This window comes from Aquarana catesbeiana, linkage group LG01 (genome assembly GCF_042186555.1).
Source record: "Aquarana catesbeiana isolate 2022-GZ linkage group LG01, ASM4218655v1, whole genome shotgun sequence".
Classification (NCBI taxonomy): Eukaryota; Metazoa; Chordata; class Amphibia; order Anura; family Ranidae; genus Aquarana; species Aquarana catesbeiana.
In genome coordinates this window covers 911,359,883-911,380,706 of record NC_133324.1, presented here as the reverse complement: position 1 = coordinate 911,380,706, position 20,824 = coordinate 911,359,883, and the positions used below count along the sequence as shown (strand labels likewise).

At 48.2% G+C, this 20,824-nt stretch overlaps 1 protein-coding gene across 1 annotated transcript in view; it reads left to right on the top strand.

Moving 5' to 3' along the window:
• The first annotated feature begins 11,924 nt into the window (after window positions 1-11,924).
• ADRA1D (adrenoceptor alpha 1D) overlaps window positions 11,925-20,824 on the top strand; it is a 210,032-nt gene continuing 201,132 nt past the window's right edge. The window contains exon 1 of the mRNA XM_073611009.1: window positions 11,925-13,407. Within this exon, the coding sequence (XP_073467110.1) occupies window positions 12,483-13,407 (925 nt within the window). The 5' untranslated portion in view covers window positions 11,925-12,482. The remainder of the gene's footprint in view (window positions 13,408-20,824) is intronic.

Here is a 20,824-nt window from a genome sequence, read left to right as displayed (position 1 = left end):
TGGGCAATGCTGCAGAGGCACTGGGCAAGGCTGCAAAGGCAATGGGCAAGGCTGCAAAGGCACTTGGCAATGCTGCAAAGGCACTTGGCAATGCTGCAAAGGCACTGGGAAAGGCTGCAGAGGCACTGGGCAAGGCTGCAAAAGCAATGGTCAAGGCTGCAAAGGCAATGGGCAAGACTGCAGAGGCACTGGGCAAGGCTGCAGAGGCACTGGGCAAGGCTGCAAAGGCACTGGGCAAGGCTGCAAAGGCACTTGGTAAGGCTGCAGAGGCACTGGGCAAGGCTGCAGAGGCACTGGGCAATGCTGCAAAGGCACTGGGCAAGGCTGCAGAGGCACTGGGCCATGCTGCAAAGGCACTGGGCAAGGCTGCAGAGGCACTGGGCAAGGCTGCAAAGGCACTCGGCAATGCTGCAAAGGCACTGGGCAAGGCTGCAGAGGCACTGGGCAAGGCTGCAGAGGCACTGGGCAATGCTGCAAAGGCACTGGGCAAGGCTGCAGAGGCACTGGGCAAGGCTGCAAAAGCAATGGGCAAGGCTGCAAAGGCAATGGGCAAGACTGCAGAGGCACTGGGCAAGGCTGCAGAGGCACTGGGCAAGGCTGCAAAGGCACTGGGCAAGGCTGCAGGGGCACTGGGCCATGCTGCAAAGGCACTGGGCAAGGCTGCAGAGGCACTGGGCAAGGCTGCAAAGGCACTGGGCAATGCTGCAAAGGCACTTGGCAAGGCTGCAGAGGCACTGGGCAAGGCTGCAAGGGCACTGGGCAAGGCTGCAGGGGCACTGGGCCATGCTGCAAAGGCACTGGGCAAGGCTGCAGAGGCACTGGGCAAGGCTGCAAAGGCACTTGGCAAGGCTGCAGAGGCACTGGGCAAGGCTGCAAAGGCACTGGCAAGGCTGCAGAGGCACTGGGCAAGGCTGCAAAGGCACTGGGCAAGGCTGCTGGGCAAGGCTGCAGAGGCACTGGGCAATGCTGCAAAGGCACTGGGCAAGGCTGCAGAGGCACTGGGCAAGGCTGCAAAGGCATTGGACAAGACTGCAGAGGCACTGGGCAAGGCTACAGAGGCACTGGGCAATGCTGCAAAGGCACTGGGCAAGGCTACAGAGGCACTGGGCAAGGCTGCAAAGGCACTGGGCAAGGCTGCAAAGGCACTGGGCAAAGCTGCAAAGGCACTGGACAATGCTGCAAAGGCACTGGGAAAGGCTGCAGAGGCACTGGGCAAGGCTGCAGAGGCACTGGGCAATGCTGCAAAGGCACTGGGCAAGGCTGCAAAGGCACTGGGCAAGGCTGCAAAGGCACTGGGCAAGGCTGCAGAGGCACTGGGCAATGCTGCAAAGGCACTGGGCAAGGCTGCAGAGGCACTGGGCAAGGCTGCAGAGGCACTGGGCAAGGCTGCAAAGGCACTGGGCAAGGCTGCAAAGGCACTGGGCAAAGCTGCAAAGGCACTGGGAAAGGCTGCAGAGGCACTGGGCAAGGCTGCAAAGGCAATGGGCAAGGCTGCAAAGGCAATGGGCAAGACTGCAGAGGCACTGGGCAAGGCTGCAGAGGCACTGGGCAAGGCTGCAAAGGCACTGGGCAAGACTGCAGAGGCACTGGGCAAGACAGTTGAGGCACTGGGCAAGGCTGCAGAGGCACTGGGCAAGACTGCAGAGGCACTGGGCAAGACTGTTGATGCACTGGGCAAGGCTGCAGAGGCACTGGACAAGACTGCAGAGGCACTGGGCAAGGCTGCAGAGGCACTGGACAAGACTGCAGAGGCACTGGGCAAGGCTGCAGAGGCACTGGGCAAGGCTGCAGAGGCACTGGGCAAGGCTGCAAAGGCATTGGGCAAGGCTGCAAAGGCACTGGGCAAGGCTGCAGAGGCACTGGGCAAGACTGCAGAGGCACTGGGCAATGCTGCAAAGGCACTGGGAAAGGCTGCAGAGGCACTGGGCAAGGCTGCAAAGGCAATGGTCAAGGCTGCAAAGGCACTGGGCAAGACTGCAGAGGCACTGGGCAAGGCTGCAGAGGCACTGGGCAAGGCTGCAAAGGCACTGGGCAAGGCTGCAGGGGCACTGGGCAATGCTGCAAAGGCACTGGGCAAGGCTGCAGAGGCACTGGGCAAGGCTGCAAAGGCACTGGGCAATGCTGCAAAGGCACTGGGCAAGGCTGCAGAGGCACTGGTCAAGGCTGCAAAGGCACTGGCAAGGCTGCAGAGGCACTGGGCAAGGCTGCAAAGGCACTGGGCAAGGCTGCAGAGGCACTGGGCAAGACTGCAGAGGCACTGGGCAATGCTGCAAAGGCACTGGTCAAGGCTGCAGAGGCACTGGGCAAGGCTGTAAAGGCACTGGGCAAGGCTGCAGAGGCACTGGGCAAAGCTGCAAAGGCACTTGGCAATGCTGCAAAGGCACTGGGAAAGGCTGCAGAGGCACTGGGCAAGGCTGCAAAGGCAATGGTCAAGGCTGCAAAGGCAATGGGCAAGACTGCAGAGGCACTGGGCAAGGCTGCAGAGGCACTGGGCAAGGCTGCAAAGGCACTGGGCAAGGCTGCAGGGGCACTGGGCCGTGCTGCAAAGGCACTGGGCAAGGCTGCAGAGGCACTGGGCAAGACTGCAGGGGCACTGGTCAAGGCTGCAGAGGCACTGGGCAAGGCTGCAAAGGCACTGGGCAAGGCTGCAAGGGCACTGGGCAAGGCTGCAAGGGCACTGGGCAAGGCTGCAGAGGCACTGGGCAAGGCTGCAGAGGCACTGGACAATGCTGCAAAGGCACTGGGCAAGGCTGCAGAGGCACTGGGCAAGGCTGCAAAGGCACTGGGCAAGGCTGCAGGGGCACTGGGCCATGCTGCAGAGGCACTGGGCAAGGCTGCAAAGGCACTAGGCAAGGCTGCAAGGGCACTGGGCAAGGCTGCAGGGGCACTGGGCCATGCTGCAAAGGCACTGGGCCATGCTGCAAAGGCACTGGGAAAGGCTGCATAGGCACTGGGCAAGGCTGCAAAGGCAATGGGCAAGGCTGCAAAGGCAATGGCCAAGACTGCAGAGGCACTGGGCAATGCTGCAAAGGCACTGGGCAAGGCTGCAGAGGCACTGGGCAATGCTGTAAAGGCACTGCTGCAGAGGCACTGGGCAATGCTGCAAAGGCACTGGGCAATGCTGCAAAGGCACTGGGCAAGGCTGCAAAGGCACCGGGCAAGGCTGCAGGGGCACTGGGCCATGCTGCAAAGGCACTGGGCAAGGCTGCAAAGTCACTGGGCAATGCTGCAAAGGCACTGGGCAAGGCTGCAAAGTCACTGGGCAATGCTGCAAAGGCACTGGGCAAGGCTGCAAAGGCACCGGGCAATGCTGCAGGGGCACTGGGCCATGCTGCAAAGGCACTGGGCAAGGCTGCAGAGGCACTGGGCAAGGCTGCAAAGTCACTGGGCAATGCTGCAAAGGCACTGGGCAAGGCTGCAAAGGCACCGGGCAATGCTGCAGGGGCACTGGGCCATGCTGCAAAGGCACTGGGCAAGGCTGCAGAGGCACTGGGCAAGGCTGCAAAGTCACTGGGCAATGCTGCAAAGGCACTGGGCAAGGCTGCAAAGACACCGGGCAAGGCTGCAGGGGCACTGGGCCATGCTGCAAAGGCACTGGGCAAGGCTGCAAAGTCACTGGGCAATGCTGCAAAGGCACTGGGCAAGGCTGCAAAGGCACCGGGCAATGCTGCAGGGGCACTGGGCCATGCTGCAAAGGCACTGGGCAAGGCTGCAGAGGCACTGGGCAAGGCTGCAAAGTCACTGGGCAATGCTGCAAAGGCACTGGGCAAGGCTGCAAAGGCACCGGGCAATGCTGCAGGGGCACTGGGCCATGCTGCAAAGGCACTGGGCAAGGCTGCAGAGGCACTGGGCAAGGCTGCAAAGTCACTGGGCAATGCTGCAAAGGCACTGGGCAAGGCTGCAAAGACACCGGGCAAGGCTGCAGGGGCACTGGGCCATGCTGCAAAGGCACTGGGCAAGGCTGCAGAGGCACTGGGCAAGGCTGCAAAGGCACTGGGCAAGGCTGCAAAGGCACTGGGCAAGGCTGCAAAGGCACTGGGCAATGCTGCAAAGGCACTGGGCAAGGCTGCAAAGGCACTGGGCAAGGCTGCAGGGGCACTGGGCAAGGCTGCAAAGGCACTGGGCAAGGCTGCAGAGGCACTGTGCAATGCTGCAGAGGCACTGGGTAAGGCTGCAAAGGCACTGGGCAAGGCTGCAGAGGCACTGGGCAAGGCTGCAAAGACACTGGGCAAGGCTGCAGATGCACTGGGCAAGGCTGCAGAGGCACTAGGCAAGGCTGCAAAGGCACTGGGCAAGGCTGAAAAGGCACTGGGCAAGGCTGCAGGGGCACTGGGCCATGCTGCAAAGGCACTGGGCAAGGCTGCAGAGGCACTGGGCAAGGCTGCAAAGGCACTGGGCAAGGCTGCAGAGGCACTGGGCAAGGCTGCAAAGGCACTAGGCAAGGCTGCAGAGGCACTGGACAAGGCTGCAAAGGCAATGGGCAAGGCTGCAAAGGCACTGGGCAAGGCTGCAGAGGCACTGGGCAAGACTGCAGAGGCACTGGGCAATGCTGCAAAGGCACTGGGAAAGGCTGCAGAGGCACTGGGCAAGGCTGCAAAGGCACTTGGCAAGGCTGCAGAGGCACTGGTCAAGGCTGCAAAGGCACTGGCAAGGCTGCAGAGGCACTGGGCAAGGCTGCAAAGGCACTGGGCAAGGCTGCAGAGGCACTGGGCAAGACTGCAGAGGCACTGGGCAATGCTGCAAAGGCACTGGTCAAGGCTGCAGAGGCACTGGGCAAGGCTGTAAAGGCACTGGGCAAGGCTGCAGAGGCACTGGGCAAAGCTGCAAAGGCACTTGGCAATGCTGCAAAGGCACTGGGAAAGGCTGCAGAGGCACTGGGCAAGGCTGCAAAGGCAATGGTCAAGGCTGCAAAGGCAATGGACAAGACTGCAGAGGCACTGGGCAAGGCTGCAGAGGCACTGGGCAAGGCTGCAAAGGCACTGGGCAAGGCTGCAGGGGCACTGGGCCATGCTGCAAAGGCACTGGGCAAGGCTGCAGAGGCACTGGGCAAGACTGCAGGGGCACTGGTCAAGGCTGCAGAGGCACTGGGCAAGGCTGCAAAGGCACTGGGCAAGGCTGCAAGGGCACTGGGCAAGGCTGCAAGGGCACTGGGCAAGGCTGCAGAGGCACTGGGCAAGGCTGCAGAGGCACTGGACAATGCTGCAAAGGCACTGGGCAAGGCTGCAGAGGCACTGGGCAAGGCTGCAAAGGCACTGGGCAAGGCTGCAGGGGCACTGGGCCATGCTGCAGAGGCACTGGGCAAGGCTGCAAAGGCACTGGGCAAGGCTGCAAGGGCCCTGGGCAAGGCTGCAGGGGCACTGGGCCATGCTGCAAAGGCACTGGGCCATGCTGCAAAGGCACTGGGAAAGGCTGCATAGGCACTGGGCAAGGCTGCAAAGGCAATGGGCAAGGCTGCAAAGGCAATGGCCAAGACTGCAGAGGCACTGGGCAATGCTGCAAAGGCACTGGGCAAGGCTGCAGAGGCACTGGGCAATGCTGCAAAGGCACTGGGCAAGGCTGCAGAGGCACTGGGCAATGCTGCAAAGGCACTGGGCAAGGCTGCAGAGGCACTGGGCAAGGCTGCAAAGTCACTGGGCAATGCTGCAAAGGCACTGGGCAAGGCTGCAAAGGCACCGGGCAATGCTGCAGGGGCACTGGGCCATGCTGCAAAGGCACTGGGCAAGGCTGCAGAGGCACTGGGCAAGGCTGCAAAGTCACTGGGCAATGCTGCAAAGGCACTGGGCAAGGCTGCAAAGGCACCGGGCAATGCTGCAGGGGCACTGGGCCATGCTGCAAAGGCACTGGGCAAGGCTGCAGAGGCACTGGGCAAGGCTGCAAAGTCACTGGGCAATGCTGCAAAGGCACTGGGCAAGGCTGCAAAGACACCGGGCAAGGCTGCAGGGGCACTGGGCAAGGCTGCAAAGGCACTGGGCAAGGCTGCAAAGGCACTGGGCAAGGCTGCAAAGGCACTGGGCAAGGCTGCAGGGGCACTGGGCAAGGCTGCAAAGGCACTGGGCAAGGCTGCAGAGGCACTGTGCAATGCTGCAGAGGCACTGGGTAAGGCTGCAAAGGCACTGGGCAAGGCTGCAGAGGCACTGGGCAAGGCTGCAAAGACACTGGGCAAGGCTGCAGATGCACTGGGCAAGGCTGCAGAGGCACTAGGCAAGGCTGCAAAGGCACTGGGCAAGGCTGAAAAGGCACTGGGCAAGGCTGCAGGGGCACTGGGCCATGCTGCAAAGGCACTGGGCAAGGCTGCAGAGGCACTGGGCAAGGCTGCAAAGGCACTGGGCAAGGCTGCAGAGGCACTGGGCAAGGCTGCAAAGGCACTGGGCAAGGCTGCAGAGGCACTGGACAAGGCTGCAAAGGCAATGGGCAAGGCTGCAAAGATACTGGGCAAGACTGCAGAGGCCCCCCTCTTTTCCTGCGGCCTGCCAGGTTGCGTGCTTGGATAAGGGTCTAAAATGGATTTTGGGGGGGACCCCTATGCCATTTAAAAAAAAAATTGGCGCAGGGTTCCCCTTAATATCCATACCAGACCTGAAGGGCCTGGTATGGATTTTGGGGGGACCTCCACGCAAATTTTTAAAAGAAATTTGGTTTGGGGGCTCACCTTAATATTCATACCAGACCCAAAGGGCCTGGTAATGGACTGGGGGGGAACCCATGCCATTTTTTTCAATGAGTTTTATCTATATTGCCGAGACCCAACAAATCAGTACAGCCGCGATCAGTTTAAAATGACTTTATTCCTTTAGAAATGTAATCTTGTGCAGGGACTCTTCTAAATATGGGAAAAATGCGCCACTTTACAGGCATACCTACCAGGTACAATATTTAGAGGAATATTTCATTTTTATTGTTTCACTTTAAGCATTAAAAAAATCACTGGTCCTGAAAAAACGGCAGTTTTTAAAACTTCTTTTTGCATTGATCCTTGTCCCCTGGGGCAGGACCCAGGTCCCCAAACACTTTTTATGACAATAACTTGCATATAAGCCTTTAAAATGAGCACTTTTGTTTTTTTATGTTCGTGTCCCATAGACTTTAACAGTGTTCTGCGGCTTTTCGAATTTGCTGCGAACAACGCATAATATTCGATGTTCGGTGAACAGGCGAACACCCAGTGTTCGAGACGAACTTACCTTCAACTTGAACATCTGGCTCATCCCTAGTAGAGGGAGCTGAAGGTTCGAGTTCCCAAACGTCAGCCTCCAAACCTTAATGACTTGGAGAGGATCTGCAAAGAGGAGTGGGACAAAATCCCTCCTGAGATGTGTGCAAACCTGGTGGTCAGCTACAAGAAATGTCTGAGACCTACAAGGGTTTTACCACCAAGTACTAAGTCATGTTTTGCGAAGGGGTCAAATACTTATCCCACTCATTAAAATGCAAATCCATTTATACGTTTTCTTAAATGCGTTTTTCTGGATTGTTTTGATCTTATTCTGTCTCTCACTGTTAAAATAAACCCACCATTAAAATTCTAGACTGATTATTTCTTTTTTTCTTTGTCAGTAGGCAAATGTGCAAAATCAGCAGGGGATCAAATACTTTTTTCCCTCACTATATATATATATATATATATATATACTGAAAAGGTAAATCCCACATGTCATTATTTGTCTGTGTCTGGCAACAGATGAACTCCAGCCTTTCTCCCAACATTGAAAACCCCACAGAACACCACTATTTTTTTTAAACGGTTGAAAACCGAGGAAAAAACAAAAACAAAAAAAACTGCAAGACAAAGGCGTAATGTGCTAGTTTGCATTATGTACTAGCACATTATGAAATACTCACCTTCGATTGAAGCTCTTTTAGCGGCCCCCAGTCACCGCTGAGAGGGCTGACATCTTCTCCTGTCCTTTATTCCGGAATCGCGGGCTCCGGCGCCATGAGTGGCTGGAGCCGTGATGATGTCACTCCCACACTTGCGCGCGGGAGCCCTCAGTTCCGGTGTTCTGCCGAGAAAGTTCCCCTCGCCGGATAATGACCCCCCCCCCCCCCGTAATGCGCAGGCGCAGCGCTTGTGCAGTAGGAGCAACAAGGGAGCCGCCGAAAAGAGCCGAAGCTGAACACCTGAGTCAGCTGTACACGGCGCCTGCGTGCCAAGACTATAGTAAAAAAAAACACTTTGTAACAGGCCCCTCGCGGGCTTGCTACACTCGCCACGCTTCCGGCACGGCCTCGCTGCGCTCAGCATTTTAATATTCTAACTCTATGTCCACTTGGATGGTGGGGCTGTAACGTGGACTTAGGTCAGAATGTAGTGCGCAGGCGCCGTATAGAACTGACGAACAGCTGTTCTTCTTCGGCAATTTTCGGCGGCTCCGTAGTCGTTCGTACTGTGCAAGCGCAGCGCATGCGCAGTACAGGGGGGTCCTTATCCGCCGGGGGAACTTTCCTTGCAAGACACCGGCAAGAAGCTCTGAGGTCCCGGCACGGTAAGCTGGACCTTCAGAGCGCGTGCGCCGCTGGCGTGCATCAAGACTGATGGGGAGGATGAGTTGAGCTCCAGCCTTGGTTCACACTGACTGTGGGAATGAAATCATATGAGTTTAGGTGAACACGCTCGATTTCATTCCCGCATGTCAGTCCGACTTCGCGGGGCGATTTCAGAGACGTCTGTGTGGGTTGCTGCACAAATGTCAATGGAAATCCCAACCCGAAATTGCCAAAAGTAGTACAGAAACTACTTTTGGGAATCGGTGTGGCATCACACCGATTCGTACGGTGGCATTGCCGCCGATTTGGCTTGCGATTTGGCATGTCAAATTGCATGCCAAATCGCATCAATGTGAACCAAGGCTTAAACATTTTTGAAGGCTGGGGATCAACTTTCATTACAATCACAAACTATTGTCTCCAAAACCCTCAGTACAGAATTCTGATTTATTAGGGCCCATTCACACAATTCTGCTGCAGTAAAATGCTCATTAACAGGCATGTTACTGCAACGCACACCAACGTAGACCTGTAGATGTTGTAACTTGTAGCAGGTACCGTACCCCTCAGCATGCTGCCTCTTGTAGTTCTACAGACCACTTATCTCCTGCTGTCACTTACGAAGGGCCCTAGACCATGTTGTATGATGCAATGTTAGTATATAGCAAGCAGGACAGGCTGGCTCTTGTAGTTCTATAGCCAACGTATCTGTAAATGCTGTGACTTGCATTAGGTACCCCAGTGATTGCTGGTTCTTCTTATTCTGTTGATTGTTTATCACATGCCACCACTTCTCCCAGGTACCCCAGTGCATGCTGGCTCTTGCAGTTCTATATCCCATTTATCTCCTGCTATCACCTGTACCAGGGACCATAGACCATGCTGGGTAATGCAATGTCATTATATAGCAAACAAGGTATGCTGGCTCTTGTAGTTCTTCACCCTAGTTTGTACCAAGTACCCCAGTGCATGCTGGATCTTGTAGTTCTACGGACCACTAATCTCCTGGTGTCACTAGTATCAGGGACCCCAGACCATGCTGAGTGATGCAATGTCATTATGTAGCAAACAAGGCATGCTGGCTCTTGTAGTTCTTCAGCCTAGTTATCTGTAAATGCTCTAATCATACCAAGTACCCTAATGCATTCTGGCTCTTGTAGTTCTATAGACTAGATTTCTCTGGATGCTGTCTCTTATACCAACAACCCTAGATCATGCTGGTTCTTGTAGTTCTATAGACTAGATATCTGTAAATGTGGCAACGTTTACCAAGTACCCTAGTGCATGCTGGCTCTTGTAGTTCTACAGACAATGTGTCTCCTGGTGTTACTAGTATCAGGGACCCTAGACCATGCTGGATGATGTAATGTCATTATGTAGGAAACAAGGTATGCTGGCTCTTGTAGTTCTACAGATCGCATATGCTGAATGGTGCAATGTCTTTATATAGCAAACAACCCATCCTGGCTCTTGTAGTTCTTCAGCCTAGTTATCTGTAAAGGCTGCAATCATACCAAGTACCCTAGTGCATGCTGGCTCTTGTAGTTCTACAGACCACTTATCGCCTGGTGTTACTAGTATCAGGGACCCCAGACCATGCAATGTCATTACAAAAGTGAGTACACCCCTCACATTTTTGTAAATATTTTATTATATCTTTTCATGTGACAACACTGAAGAAATGACACTTTGCTACCATGTAAAGTAGCGAGTGTTGATGCTGGATGAGATGCCATTTTATTGTAAAATAAGTCATGCTGGCTCTTGCAGTTCTACAGACCACTTATCTCCTGGTGTCACTAGTATTAGGGACCCCAAATCATGCTGGATGATGCAATGTCATTATATAGCAAACAATACATCTTGGCTCTTGTAGTTATCTGTAAATGCTGTAATCATACCAAGTACCCTAGTGCATGCTGGCTCTTGTAGTTTTAGAGACCAGACTCTGCTGGGTGATGCAATGTCATTATATAGCAAACAAGTCAGGCTGGTTCCTGTAGTTCTACAAACCACTTACTGTATCTAATGGTGTCTATGCTGGATGGGATTCCATTTTAGTACAAGCCAGGCATGCTGGCTCTTGCAGTTCCACAGACCACGTATCTCCTGGTGTCACTAGTATCAGGGACTTTAGACCATGCTGGGTGATGCAATGTCATTATATAGCAAACAAGGCATCCTGGCTCTTGTAGTTCTTCAGCCTAGTTATCTGTAAATGCTCTAATCATACCAAGTACCCTAGTGCATGCTGGCTCTTGTAGTTCTAGAGACCAGACCATGCTGGATGATGCAATGTCATTATATAGCAAACAAGTCAGGCTGGTTCTTGTAGTTCTACAAACCACTTACTGTATCTAATGGTGTCTATGCTGGATGGGATTCCATTTTAGTACAAGCCAGGCATGCTGGCTCTTGCAGTTCCACAGACCACTAATCTCCTGGTGTCACTAGTATCAGGGACCCTAGACCATGCTGAGTGATGCAATGTCATTATATAGCAAACAAGGCATTCTGGCTCTTGTAGTTCTTCAGCCTAGTTATCTGTAAATGCTCTAATCATACCAAGTACCCTAGTGCATGCTGGCTCTTGTAGTTCTAGAGACCAGACCGTGCTGGGTGATGCAATGTCATTATATAGCAAACAAGTCAGGCTGGTTCTTGTAGTTCTACAACCCACGTACTGTATCTAATGGTGTCTATGCTGGATGGGATTCAATTTATTACAAGCCAGACATGCTGACTCTTGCAGTTCCGCAGACCACTAATCTCCTGGTGTTACTAGTATCAGGGACCCTAGACCATGGGTGATGCAATGTCATATAGCAAACAAGGCATCTTGGCTCTTGTAGTTCTTCAGCCTAGTTATCTGTAAATGCTCTAATCATACCAAGTACCCTAGTGCATGCTGGCTCTTGTAGTTCAATAGACCAAACCATGCTGGGTGATGCAACGTCATTATATAGCAAACAAGTCATGCTGGTTCTTGTAGTTCCACAAACCACTTACTGTACCTAATGGTGTCTATGCTGGATGGGATTCCATTTTTAGTATAAAAACAAGCCAGGCATGCTGGCTCTTGTAGTTCCTCAGTAAATTGGTATTTACACCCAAGGCAGGCACAGATAATAAAGCCATGGACATAAATATAACAATCTCAGGCAAACATCTCAGAGTACCCCCTTAATAAATCACCTTGAAATTACATGGCTCTTCCAGGAAATCATTAACTGGCACATTGGCTTGAACAATAACAAAACAAGTATCTAGGCAGGTTAATCAGCATGACATGTTTTCCTCTTTCCTGAGAAGAAAGCTGCCCATTAGCACACAAGGAAAATCACAGAGACCCTTTGATCTCAATGTGTATTCTAGTAGCCATAAACACGGAACCACCTGCTGCCCTCTAGTGGCGACGGAGGATAATGCAGGAGCATTCCAGCGCCTTATCACAGAGTAGCAATGAAAGGAGGCGGGGAGGGGACCTGCCAAAGTGAATGAAGCACAGCCAGGGTTGGTTTCATTTATCCATTCAGAGCTGCCTTTTCTTTTTTTTTTTTTGTCTTGCAAGCAACTTCGGCTGAGCTCATGCACTGCAAAGGACTGCCATGGAGAGTGGAGTCAGCATCACTCTGTGCCATGTTGCTTTGCCTTCTCCCATACTGGAGGGGGGGATCTGAGCCATCAATAATCTGAAGGGGAGTAGCAATAGCTCTGTGCTGCAGTTGACTCAGAGAAGCATCCTTGGGCACAATGACACTCACAGGAGGAGGTGCAAGGCACTGAGAAAAGTTTTAGTGCTGCTTCTTCTGACACCTTTCTGGAGAACCTCTCATTGCCTCTTTTTTTTTTTTTGCAGCATGTGGGACCAAAGAGTAAGTGCCAACCTGGGATTTGGTGCAGCAGATGACTTACTGAGAGCCCTGGAGATGAGATGTGTCAACCTTCAGCCATGAGATCTGGATCTGCTTCTTATATGGAGAGGAGCTTGGATTAACATGTTTTTGTTAGAGCCCAGCAATGAGAGCCTGTGGAATGAATCAATTGCCTACCTGCCAGGTGAGAATGGGACTGATAATGGCACCTCCTTGGCAGAAGCTTTGGACCTGCAGGCTCTGAGTGTGGGCATTGTCCTGGCAGTTTTCATCCTCTTTGCCATTGTTGGGAACATCCTGGTGATCTTGTCTGTGGCATGCAACAGGCAGCTGCAAACGGTCACCAATTATTTCATCATCAACCTAGCCATAGCCGACCTACTGCTGAGCACCCTCGTGCTGCCCTTCTCGGCCACCCTGGAGGTGCTGGGCACTTGGGTCTTTGGCAGGATCTTCTGTGACATCTGGGCAGCTGTGGATGTCCTCTGCTGCACTGCCTCTATCATGAGTCTTTGTATCATATCCATAGACAGGTATGTAGGTGTGAAACATTCCCTTAAGTACCCAACTATAATGACTGAGAAGAAGGCTGTGGTCATCATCATCGTCCTGTGGGTGTCCTCCATGGTCATCTCAATTGGACCTCTGTTGGGTTGGAAGGAGCCTCCACCAGAGGATGACAGCCAGTGCAGCATCACTGAAGAACCTGGATATGCCCTCTTCTCTTCCCTCTTCTCCTTCTACCTGCCCCTGCTAGTCATCCTCATCATGTACTTCAAGGTTTACATTGTGGCCAGAAGGACCACCAAGAGCCTAGAGGCTGGTGTCAAGAAGGAAAGGAACAAGTCCATGGAGGTTGTCCTCAGGATTCACTGCAGAAGTTTAGTGGAGTCCAACGCCAACTCCAGGAAGGGGCACACTTTTAGGAGTTCTCTGTCTGTCAGGCTGATCAAATTCTCCAGGGAGAAGAAAGCAGCCAAAACTTTGGCCATAGTGGTGGGGGTGTTCATCCTCTGCTGGCTACCTTTCTTCATTGTGCTACCATTAGGTAAGTGGGCAATACCTGTCACCCCCCACTTGTGGCTTGATATCTCAAGTTTTATGAGTATTTCTATTGTTAAATGTGTAACTTGTTACATTTGTTGCTGTTTTGTTGTTCCAGTTTATCTATTTTTGTGTGTTTTGTAGCTGTTGTTATATAGTAAGGACTTTATTTTATGTTTGCATTATTGCTCTGTACAAGTGTTCTGTAACACTATACATTGTTCTTAATCTGCTTGTGTTACGCTTGACTTCACACCCTTACTTATTTGCATGGTTGCTAACAATTTAAAATAAGGATCACTGCTGGACATACAATTTAATCCAGCAATCAATAGTATTATTATTATTGAAAAGAATGAATTGGAAGGGGCAGTGGCCGACTTATATGGGAAGGGGGGGGGGGGCAAAAGTGTCAACTTCCCTGGGTCCCCTGACAGAAGGGCCCCCTCTATATAAAAAATAATCTAAAACAATATAAAAAAATATATAAAATAATAATATAAAACAATATAGCAAGTATATAAAATATCTAATAATTAAAAATTACTTTCTTTAGATAAAAGTATCTTGGCAAGTAATATTTTGCCGGCCATCATCTGTAAAGTCTTTACTCTGGACAGAAGGGGCCCCCCTCTATGCAAAAAATATTCTAAAACAATATAAAACAAATTATATAAAATAGTAATAATATATACAATATACAATGATAAAAAAATTACTTTTTTTTTTAAATAAATTTATCTTGGCAAATTGTATTTTTTCCAGCCATCATCAGTAAAGTCTTTATTCTGAACAGAAGGGGCCACCCGCTATGCAAAAAATAATATAAAACAATATAAAAATATATGTTAAATAATAATATATACATTACTTTTTTTTAATAGATGTATCTTGGCAAATAATATGTTGCCGGCCATCATCTGTAAAGTCTTTACTCTGGACAGAAGGCCCCCCCCATGCAAAAAATAATATAAAACGATATAAAAAATTATATAAAATGATAAAAAATAAATAATGAAAAAATATAAAACAATATAAAAATAATATAAAAAATAAACAATAATAAATATAAAATGTATAATGACAAAAAAAATTTAGTTTCTTTTAATAAATGCATCTTTGGAAATAATATTTTGCTGGCCATCATCTGTAAAGTTTATACTCTGGACAGAAGGGGCCCCCACTATACAAAAAGTAATATAAATAATATAAACATTATTAAAAACAATAAACACATACATAATAAAAAATTAAAACAATAGGGTGGCACAGTGGTGTAGTGTATAGCACTCTCGCCTAGCAGTAAGAGGGGGCGCTGGTTCGAATCCCGACCGTGACACTACCTGCCTGGAGTTTGCATGTTCTCCCTGTGCCTGCGTGGGCTTCCTCCGGGTACTCCGGTTTCCTCCCACACTCCAAAGACATGCTGGTAGGTTAATTGGATCCTGTCTAAATTGGCCCTAGTATGTATGAATGTGAGTTAGGGACCTTAGATTGTAAGCTCCTTGAGGGTGTAGGGACTGATGTGAATGTATAATATATATGTAAAGCACTGCGTAAATTGACGGCGCTATATAAGTACCTGAAATAAATAAAAATAAAAAAATAATCAAATATATAAAATAATTTTCAAAATTACTAAAATATATAATTAAAAAAAATGACTTTCTGTTAATAAATGTATCTTGAGAAGTAATATTTTGCCAGCAATCATCTGTAAATTTTTTTACTCTGGACTGGTATATTGTATAGTTTTTGACAACAAATTTTGGCGGCTCAAGCAAACCACACAGAGAGCACTATGGATGTGCGTGTGGTGTGTATGAGTGCACGCATGACCTCAGAATGACGTTGTATTATGCATTTAAAAATGTGTGACTGTCCTTGAGAATGTAAACAAACGCAGTGCATGAGGGGCCCCCAGAACCTGAACTGCCCAGGTCCCCCCAAGGTTTAAATCTGGCCCTAGAAGGGGACACTGAACATCCAAACTGGATCACAGATATATTTATTTCAGAAACGTAAAGGAAACCTGTAAAGGAGCCTGTCGTTGTTCACTTTTCCTTCTGAAAATGCCACCGGCCTGGCTGTCATAGGGACCCAAAACAAGTGTGCTGATTAGTTTTTTTATGATCTAAATAGGTGTTCTGGATAAGTGACTCAGAAAGTAATAAAGACAAAGGATCACCATGGAATGGTGCCAGAAATATAGCGATTTCAAGAATGATCACCTCTGTATTTCTCTCACCATAGGTTTATTTTAAAGCCTATTTCTGGGGAAAGAAAAAATACTAAAGTCCTAAAATCTCCTCTTGCAGTGAGGTTTCCCCCACAGTGCAAGGGTTTGATGCTCATTTAGGTCTAGAGAACTGGAAAGATAATTTTTTCTCACCTGATCCCTTGCTCGGCTGGCAACCGGCGCTCTCCTCTTCTCCCCTATGCTCCAGCGGTGGACTGTCCCCTGGCGTCCTTATATCCAGTGCAAAGCTACGGGTGTGGATGGCGTCAGAGGACCCTCAACAGTTGGAACATTGGGGGGGAAGAGGCTGCTGGGACTTATTTTAGTATTGCAGAGGGAGCCTGCAGGAGCAAGGGATCAGGCACCCTAGACCAGCCTTTCTCAACCTTTTCAAAACAGAGGAACCCTTGAAATAATTTTCCAGTGTCAGGGAGCCCCTGATAAAAATGACAATATCTACAACTCATGACACATTAGTGTGATGGTCAGTGGGAAGAATGGTCCTTACACTTGTGGTTATTGGGAAGAATTATCTCTTTACAGATAGCTAAAAAGATCAATGGTGTCAGTGGGAACTTATCTGAGAGGCAGAAATTGCTCATTGCTGAAGGAACCCCTAGAAACCTCTGGAGGAACCCTGGTTGAGAAACCCTACCCTAGACCTAAGCAAACCCTTAGAGAAGGATAGCTTCATTGTAATGGATGAGTTTTGTTTTTACCCGAGTTCAGCTTTAAAGCGGAGTTCCAACTGTTTTTGTATTTGTTAAAAGTCAGCAGCTACAAAAAGTGTAGCTGCTGACTTTTAATAAACACACACTCACCTGTCCCACGGTTCAACGATTCGGACACCCGAAGCCCTGCTCCTCTCCCTCTCTTCTCCGCAGCACCGGCATCACTACTGTGGGCACCCAGATGTGACAGCTTGCAGCTTCTCAGCCGGGTGCGCACTGCGCATGCGAGAGTCGTGCTGTGCATCCTGAGTGGCCAGGCAATCTTCTGGGACCTGTGACGTGTCCCAGAGGATTGCTGGGACTGAGGGGCCTAGGGGGAGAGGAGGAGTCGCTTAGGTGGCCCGGAGCGGAAGTGGGAGCTAGGTACCTCTGACCCCCCCAAAAAAAATTACATGCCAACTGTGGCATGTCAGGGGGTCAAGATGCCTTAAAGTGGAAGTTTTACTTTTGGGTGGAACTCTGCGTTAACCTCCCTGGCGGTTTTCCCGAGTGTGGCTCGGGGTTAAATTTCAGTACCATTAGCGGTGACCCCGAGCCACACTCGGGATTTCATTGCAGGATCCTGGTGCAGGTTACTTACCTTGTCACCAGAACCTGTGGTTTTAGACCAGCTAGAAAACAGAGATAATAAATTAGAACACTTGCAGAATTGAGCGATAGTGAATCAAGGGGAAATTCATTTTATTATTATTATATTATTATTTTTTGATAATTATTTATAGTTATTTATTATATTATATTTTATGATTTTGTGTTTCAAACTTTATCATACCCGAGATGTCCACTAGACTCTTGTTTGGAAAGATTTAAGTGTGTTATTCCTAAGAATTGCAGGCCTACAATATAAAACGCCAAATTTCTATGCAAAACAATTGTACCGCTTTGAGACGCAGAAATCTGACATAATCATACCGCCAGGGTGGCTACATACTGTTATTTTAGGTATACCAAACATATATATATATATATATATAAATATATATTGGTATGGTACAATAACATATACAATCATAAAGGTATACTGTAGTAAACAATATTTTTTTTTTTTTGGTAACTGTATGTGGTAATAATAATAATGGCAAATATAACCTAAATTATAATAAAATAAGAAGTAATAACAATATAATAGTAATAATAACCTGTGATAATTGTTTGTAGTATGTGAATTCCATTTTTATTTCCATTTCTCTTTCTTTATAATGTATTTATATATTTTTATTTAGGTTTTATATTTTTAAAACAATAAAGTCTTGCAAGCTATCTTTACAAAACAAATAGCTTGTGAACTAATACTGTGTGTGCTATGGACACAATAGGGTTGATTTATTAAAGGGCAGTTGCTCCAGAGCTTAGTAAATGAGCAGAAACTCTGCTGACTTCCATCATCCAATCATGTGCAAGCAAAAAAAGCATTTGTTTTTTTATTTTCCTTGCACATGATTGGGTATTCTTTGTAAAGTCAAGCTTTACCTCATTTACTAAGCTCTGGAGCAACTGCACTTGCAGAGGGGAACTGTCTTCTTGCCTTTAGTGAATCAACCCTGTGGCATATGTGAAAGTATATATGGGATATTTTATATTTTATTACACTTTTTTTGAATGCAGGACAATCTGTTCAGCAAAAGTGACAGCTTGGACAAACTAATGACAGAGGTGCCTACAACAGTCGGATTGTATTCATAAGGGTTAAACCGTTTATCCAAAAGAGAAGAACAGTGACTGTAAGGCTCCATGCACACTAGCGTTTTTTTTTTTTTTGTTATTTTTAGCTATAAAAATGCTGGTAATAGCTTTTTGTAGTAGCGCTTTAGTATCGTTTTTGGAGCGTTTAAGAGCGTTTAGGAGTGTTAGCATTTTATTAGTGTTTTTTCAGTTCCTTTAAAAAAGAAAAAAAAAAAAAAAAAAAGCTCATAAAATGCTATTAGTAGCGTTTAGCAGTGTTTCTGCTGGAAAAATGCTCCAAGAAATTCTACAAGAACATTTTTTTTTCCTGTTTCTAGATGCTGAAACTCAAAAAAAACACGAATAGCCTAAAGTAGTGTGCATGGACACATAGGATAACGTTATTTAGCTTTGAGGAGCAGAAAAAATGCTAATAGCTCGTAGGAGCTTAAAAAAAACGGTAGTGTGCATGGAGCCTAAAAGCCTAAAAAGTGTTATGGTGGCCATACATGGAACAATCCGACCGAACAAATCTTCACAGAATCAGACAATATGATCAAATCTATGCATTATCGAAATTACATTTACCACGTCATTGCTTGGTTTTGAGTAAAACAGCAAATACATCAAAATGATTCTGCTGGGTCTGGATAGAAAATTTGATGATATGAAAAGAGCTGGATTGATATGTCCATTAAAGGGTATGGCACATTGAATGATCTTTTCGATCTTTCAATTCTATTTTTCTCCTGGGCAATAATTTGATTGACAATACGATCTTATATTACAAAAAGTTCTGTGTGATGACACCCTTTATGGTGGCCACAGATGCTTCGATTTTTTTTGTGATTCAATCAAAATGATCAAATCTGCAAAGAATTGAAAAGCTATAATTTCCTCTCCAATCCATTTTTAGACTCAATTTCAATTGTTTTTTATCAAACTAAGTCAGTCGGCCATGGTGGCATATTATTGATCAGTGGCAGGTGGTGCTGTATATTTTGGGGGGGGGGGGCAAACAAGACATCCGTCGCCACCTCTGCGCCCCAAGCCCACCCTTTTTTGAAGCCTATTAGAGTCTCTGGGGGTTATTTACTAAAGGCAAATCCACTTTGCACTACAAGTGCAAACTACAAGTGCAAAGAGCACTTGAAATTGCACTGAAAGTGCACTTGGAAGTAAATTCACTGTAGATCCGAGGGGGATATGCAAGGAAAATAAAAAGCAAGCATTTTAGCTTGCACATGATTGGATGATAAAATCAGCAGAGCTTCCCCTCATTTTAGATCTACCCCTTAGATTTACAGCGTCTGCACTTCCAAGTGCACTTTCAATGCAAATTCAAGTGCACTTTGCACTTGTAGTTTGCACTTGTAGTGCAAAGTGGATTTGCCTTTCATAAATAACCCCCTCTGGCTCTAACCATGTGCTTCTAAAAAAAAAAAACACATAGAAATCCATGTGTTCGGCATCCCGCATGTAGATTAGGGGCCGGACGCATGGATTAGAGGGGTGGTGCCACTGTTATTGAATGTTTTGCATCAGTTGGCAGAACTGAGATACTTTGCCTAAGAACACAATTGGATTTTGATCAATCAAATGGAAACAGAGATGCAATCCATCACTTACGATTGTATCTTAAAGTGATTGTAAATGATTATCTTGTAAAACAAACCCATTCTGTTTAAAATAGAAAGGAAAGGCAAAATGTGTGTATAGATATAAAAAACATTATAAATACCTTGTTTCCCCCTTTTTTTTTATTAATGATCACATTCCCTCTGTTCTCAGCTGCATAAGAGCTGAGGGGAGGAAAAGCAGCAGCACACTGAGCTTCCCAGTGAATGGCTGTGCAGTGTCAGAACAGGTCTGATTATTGGAGGAGAGTACACTGCGTTCCCAGAATAGCTAGAAAACTGACCACGGTGTGTTCTCCTGCTTAGTGTGGTCAGTTGTTAACAGGAAAGCAGAGGGACAAGATACAAGTACATGGTGTAGCAGGCACATATCAGGGATATGAAGTGTTGGGGTAACAATCGCTTTAACTATCACTTGAGATCTACTTCCCCCATGTGTGCTGTATTGAGCAAAATGGTTGTCAACTATAGATCAATTACTCCTATGGCGGCATTTGTAAACGTTAAAAGCCAATATAAAGGAAGAGTAGTGGTAAAAAAAAAAAGCCCTTGTGGATTTAATTAACATTTTTTTGGGGTTAATTCTCCTTTAAGAACGTGTGGCAGGGGGCGTGTCCTATGCCTACATACGTTTGCTAGTAGGTGTCCCTCATTCCCATCTCAAAATGTTGGGAGGTATGTTTGTCAGTTAAAGTGGTTGTAAAGCCTGAAGGTATTTTACTTTCACGCATTGTATGCATGAAGATAAAAAATCTTCAGTATGCCACTCCCCCCCCCTGGAGCCCCACCCCCCCAATACTTACCTGAGCCCATTACCTATCCAATGATGTGCTCAAGAGCGACTGCTGTCCCGGCTCTCTGCCTCCTCATTGGCTCAGAGACAGCAGCGGGAGGCATTGGCTCCCACAGCTGTCAATCACAGCCAGTGAGGAGGTAGCAGGGGTGGGCCGAGCCCCATTCTGTGTGTGTCTTATGGAGAGAGAGGGGCTTGGGAGCGAGCATTCATGAGTTTGCTATGGGAGGCACTCAGAAGGGGGGGAGGAGCCCAGAGTGCCAGCAGGAGACCCAAGAAGAGGAGGATTGGGGCTGCTCTTTGCAAAACCATTACACAGAGCAGGTAAGTACAACATGTTTGTTATTTTTTTAAAAAAG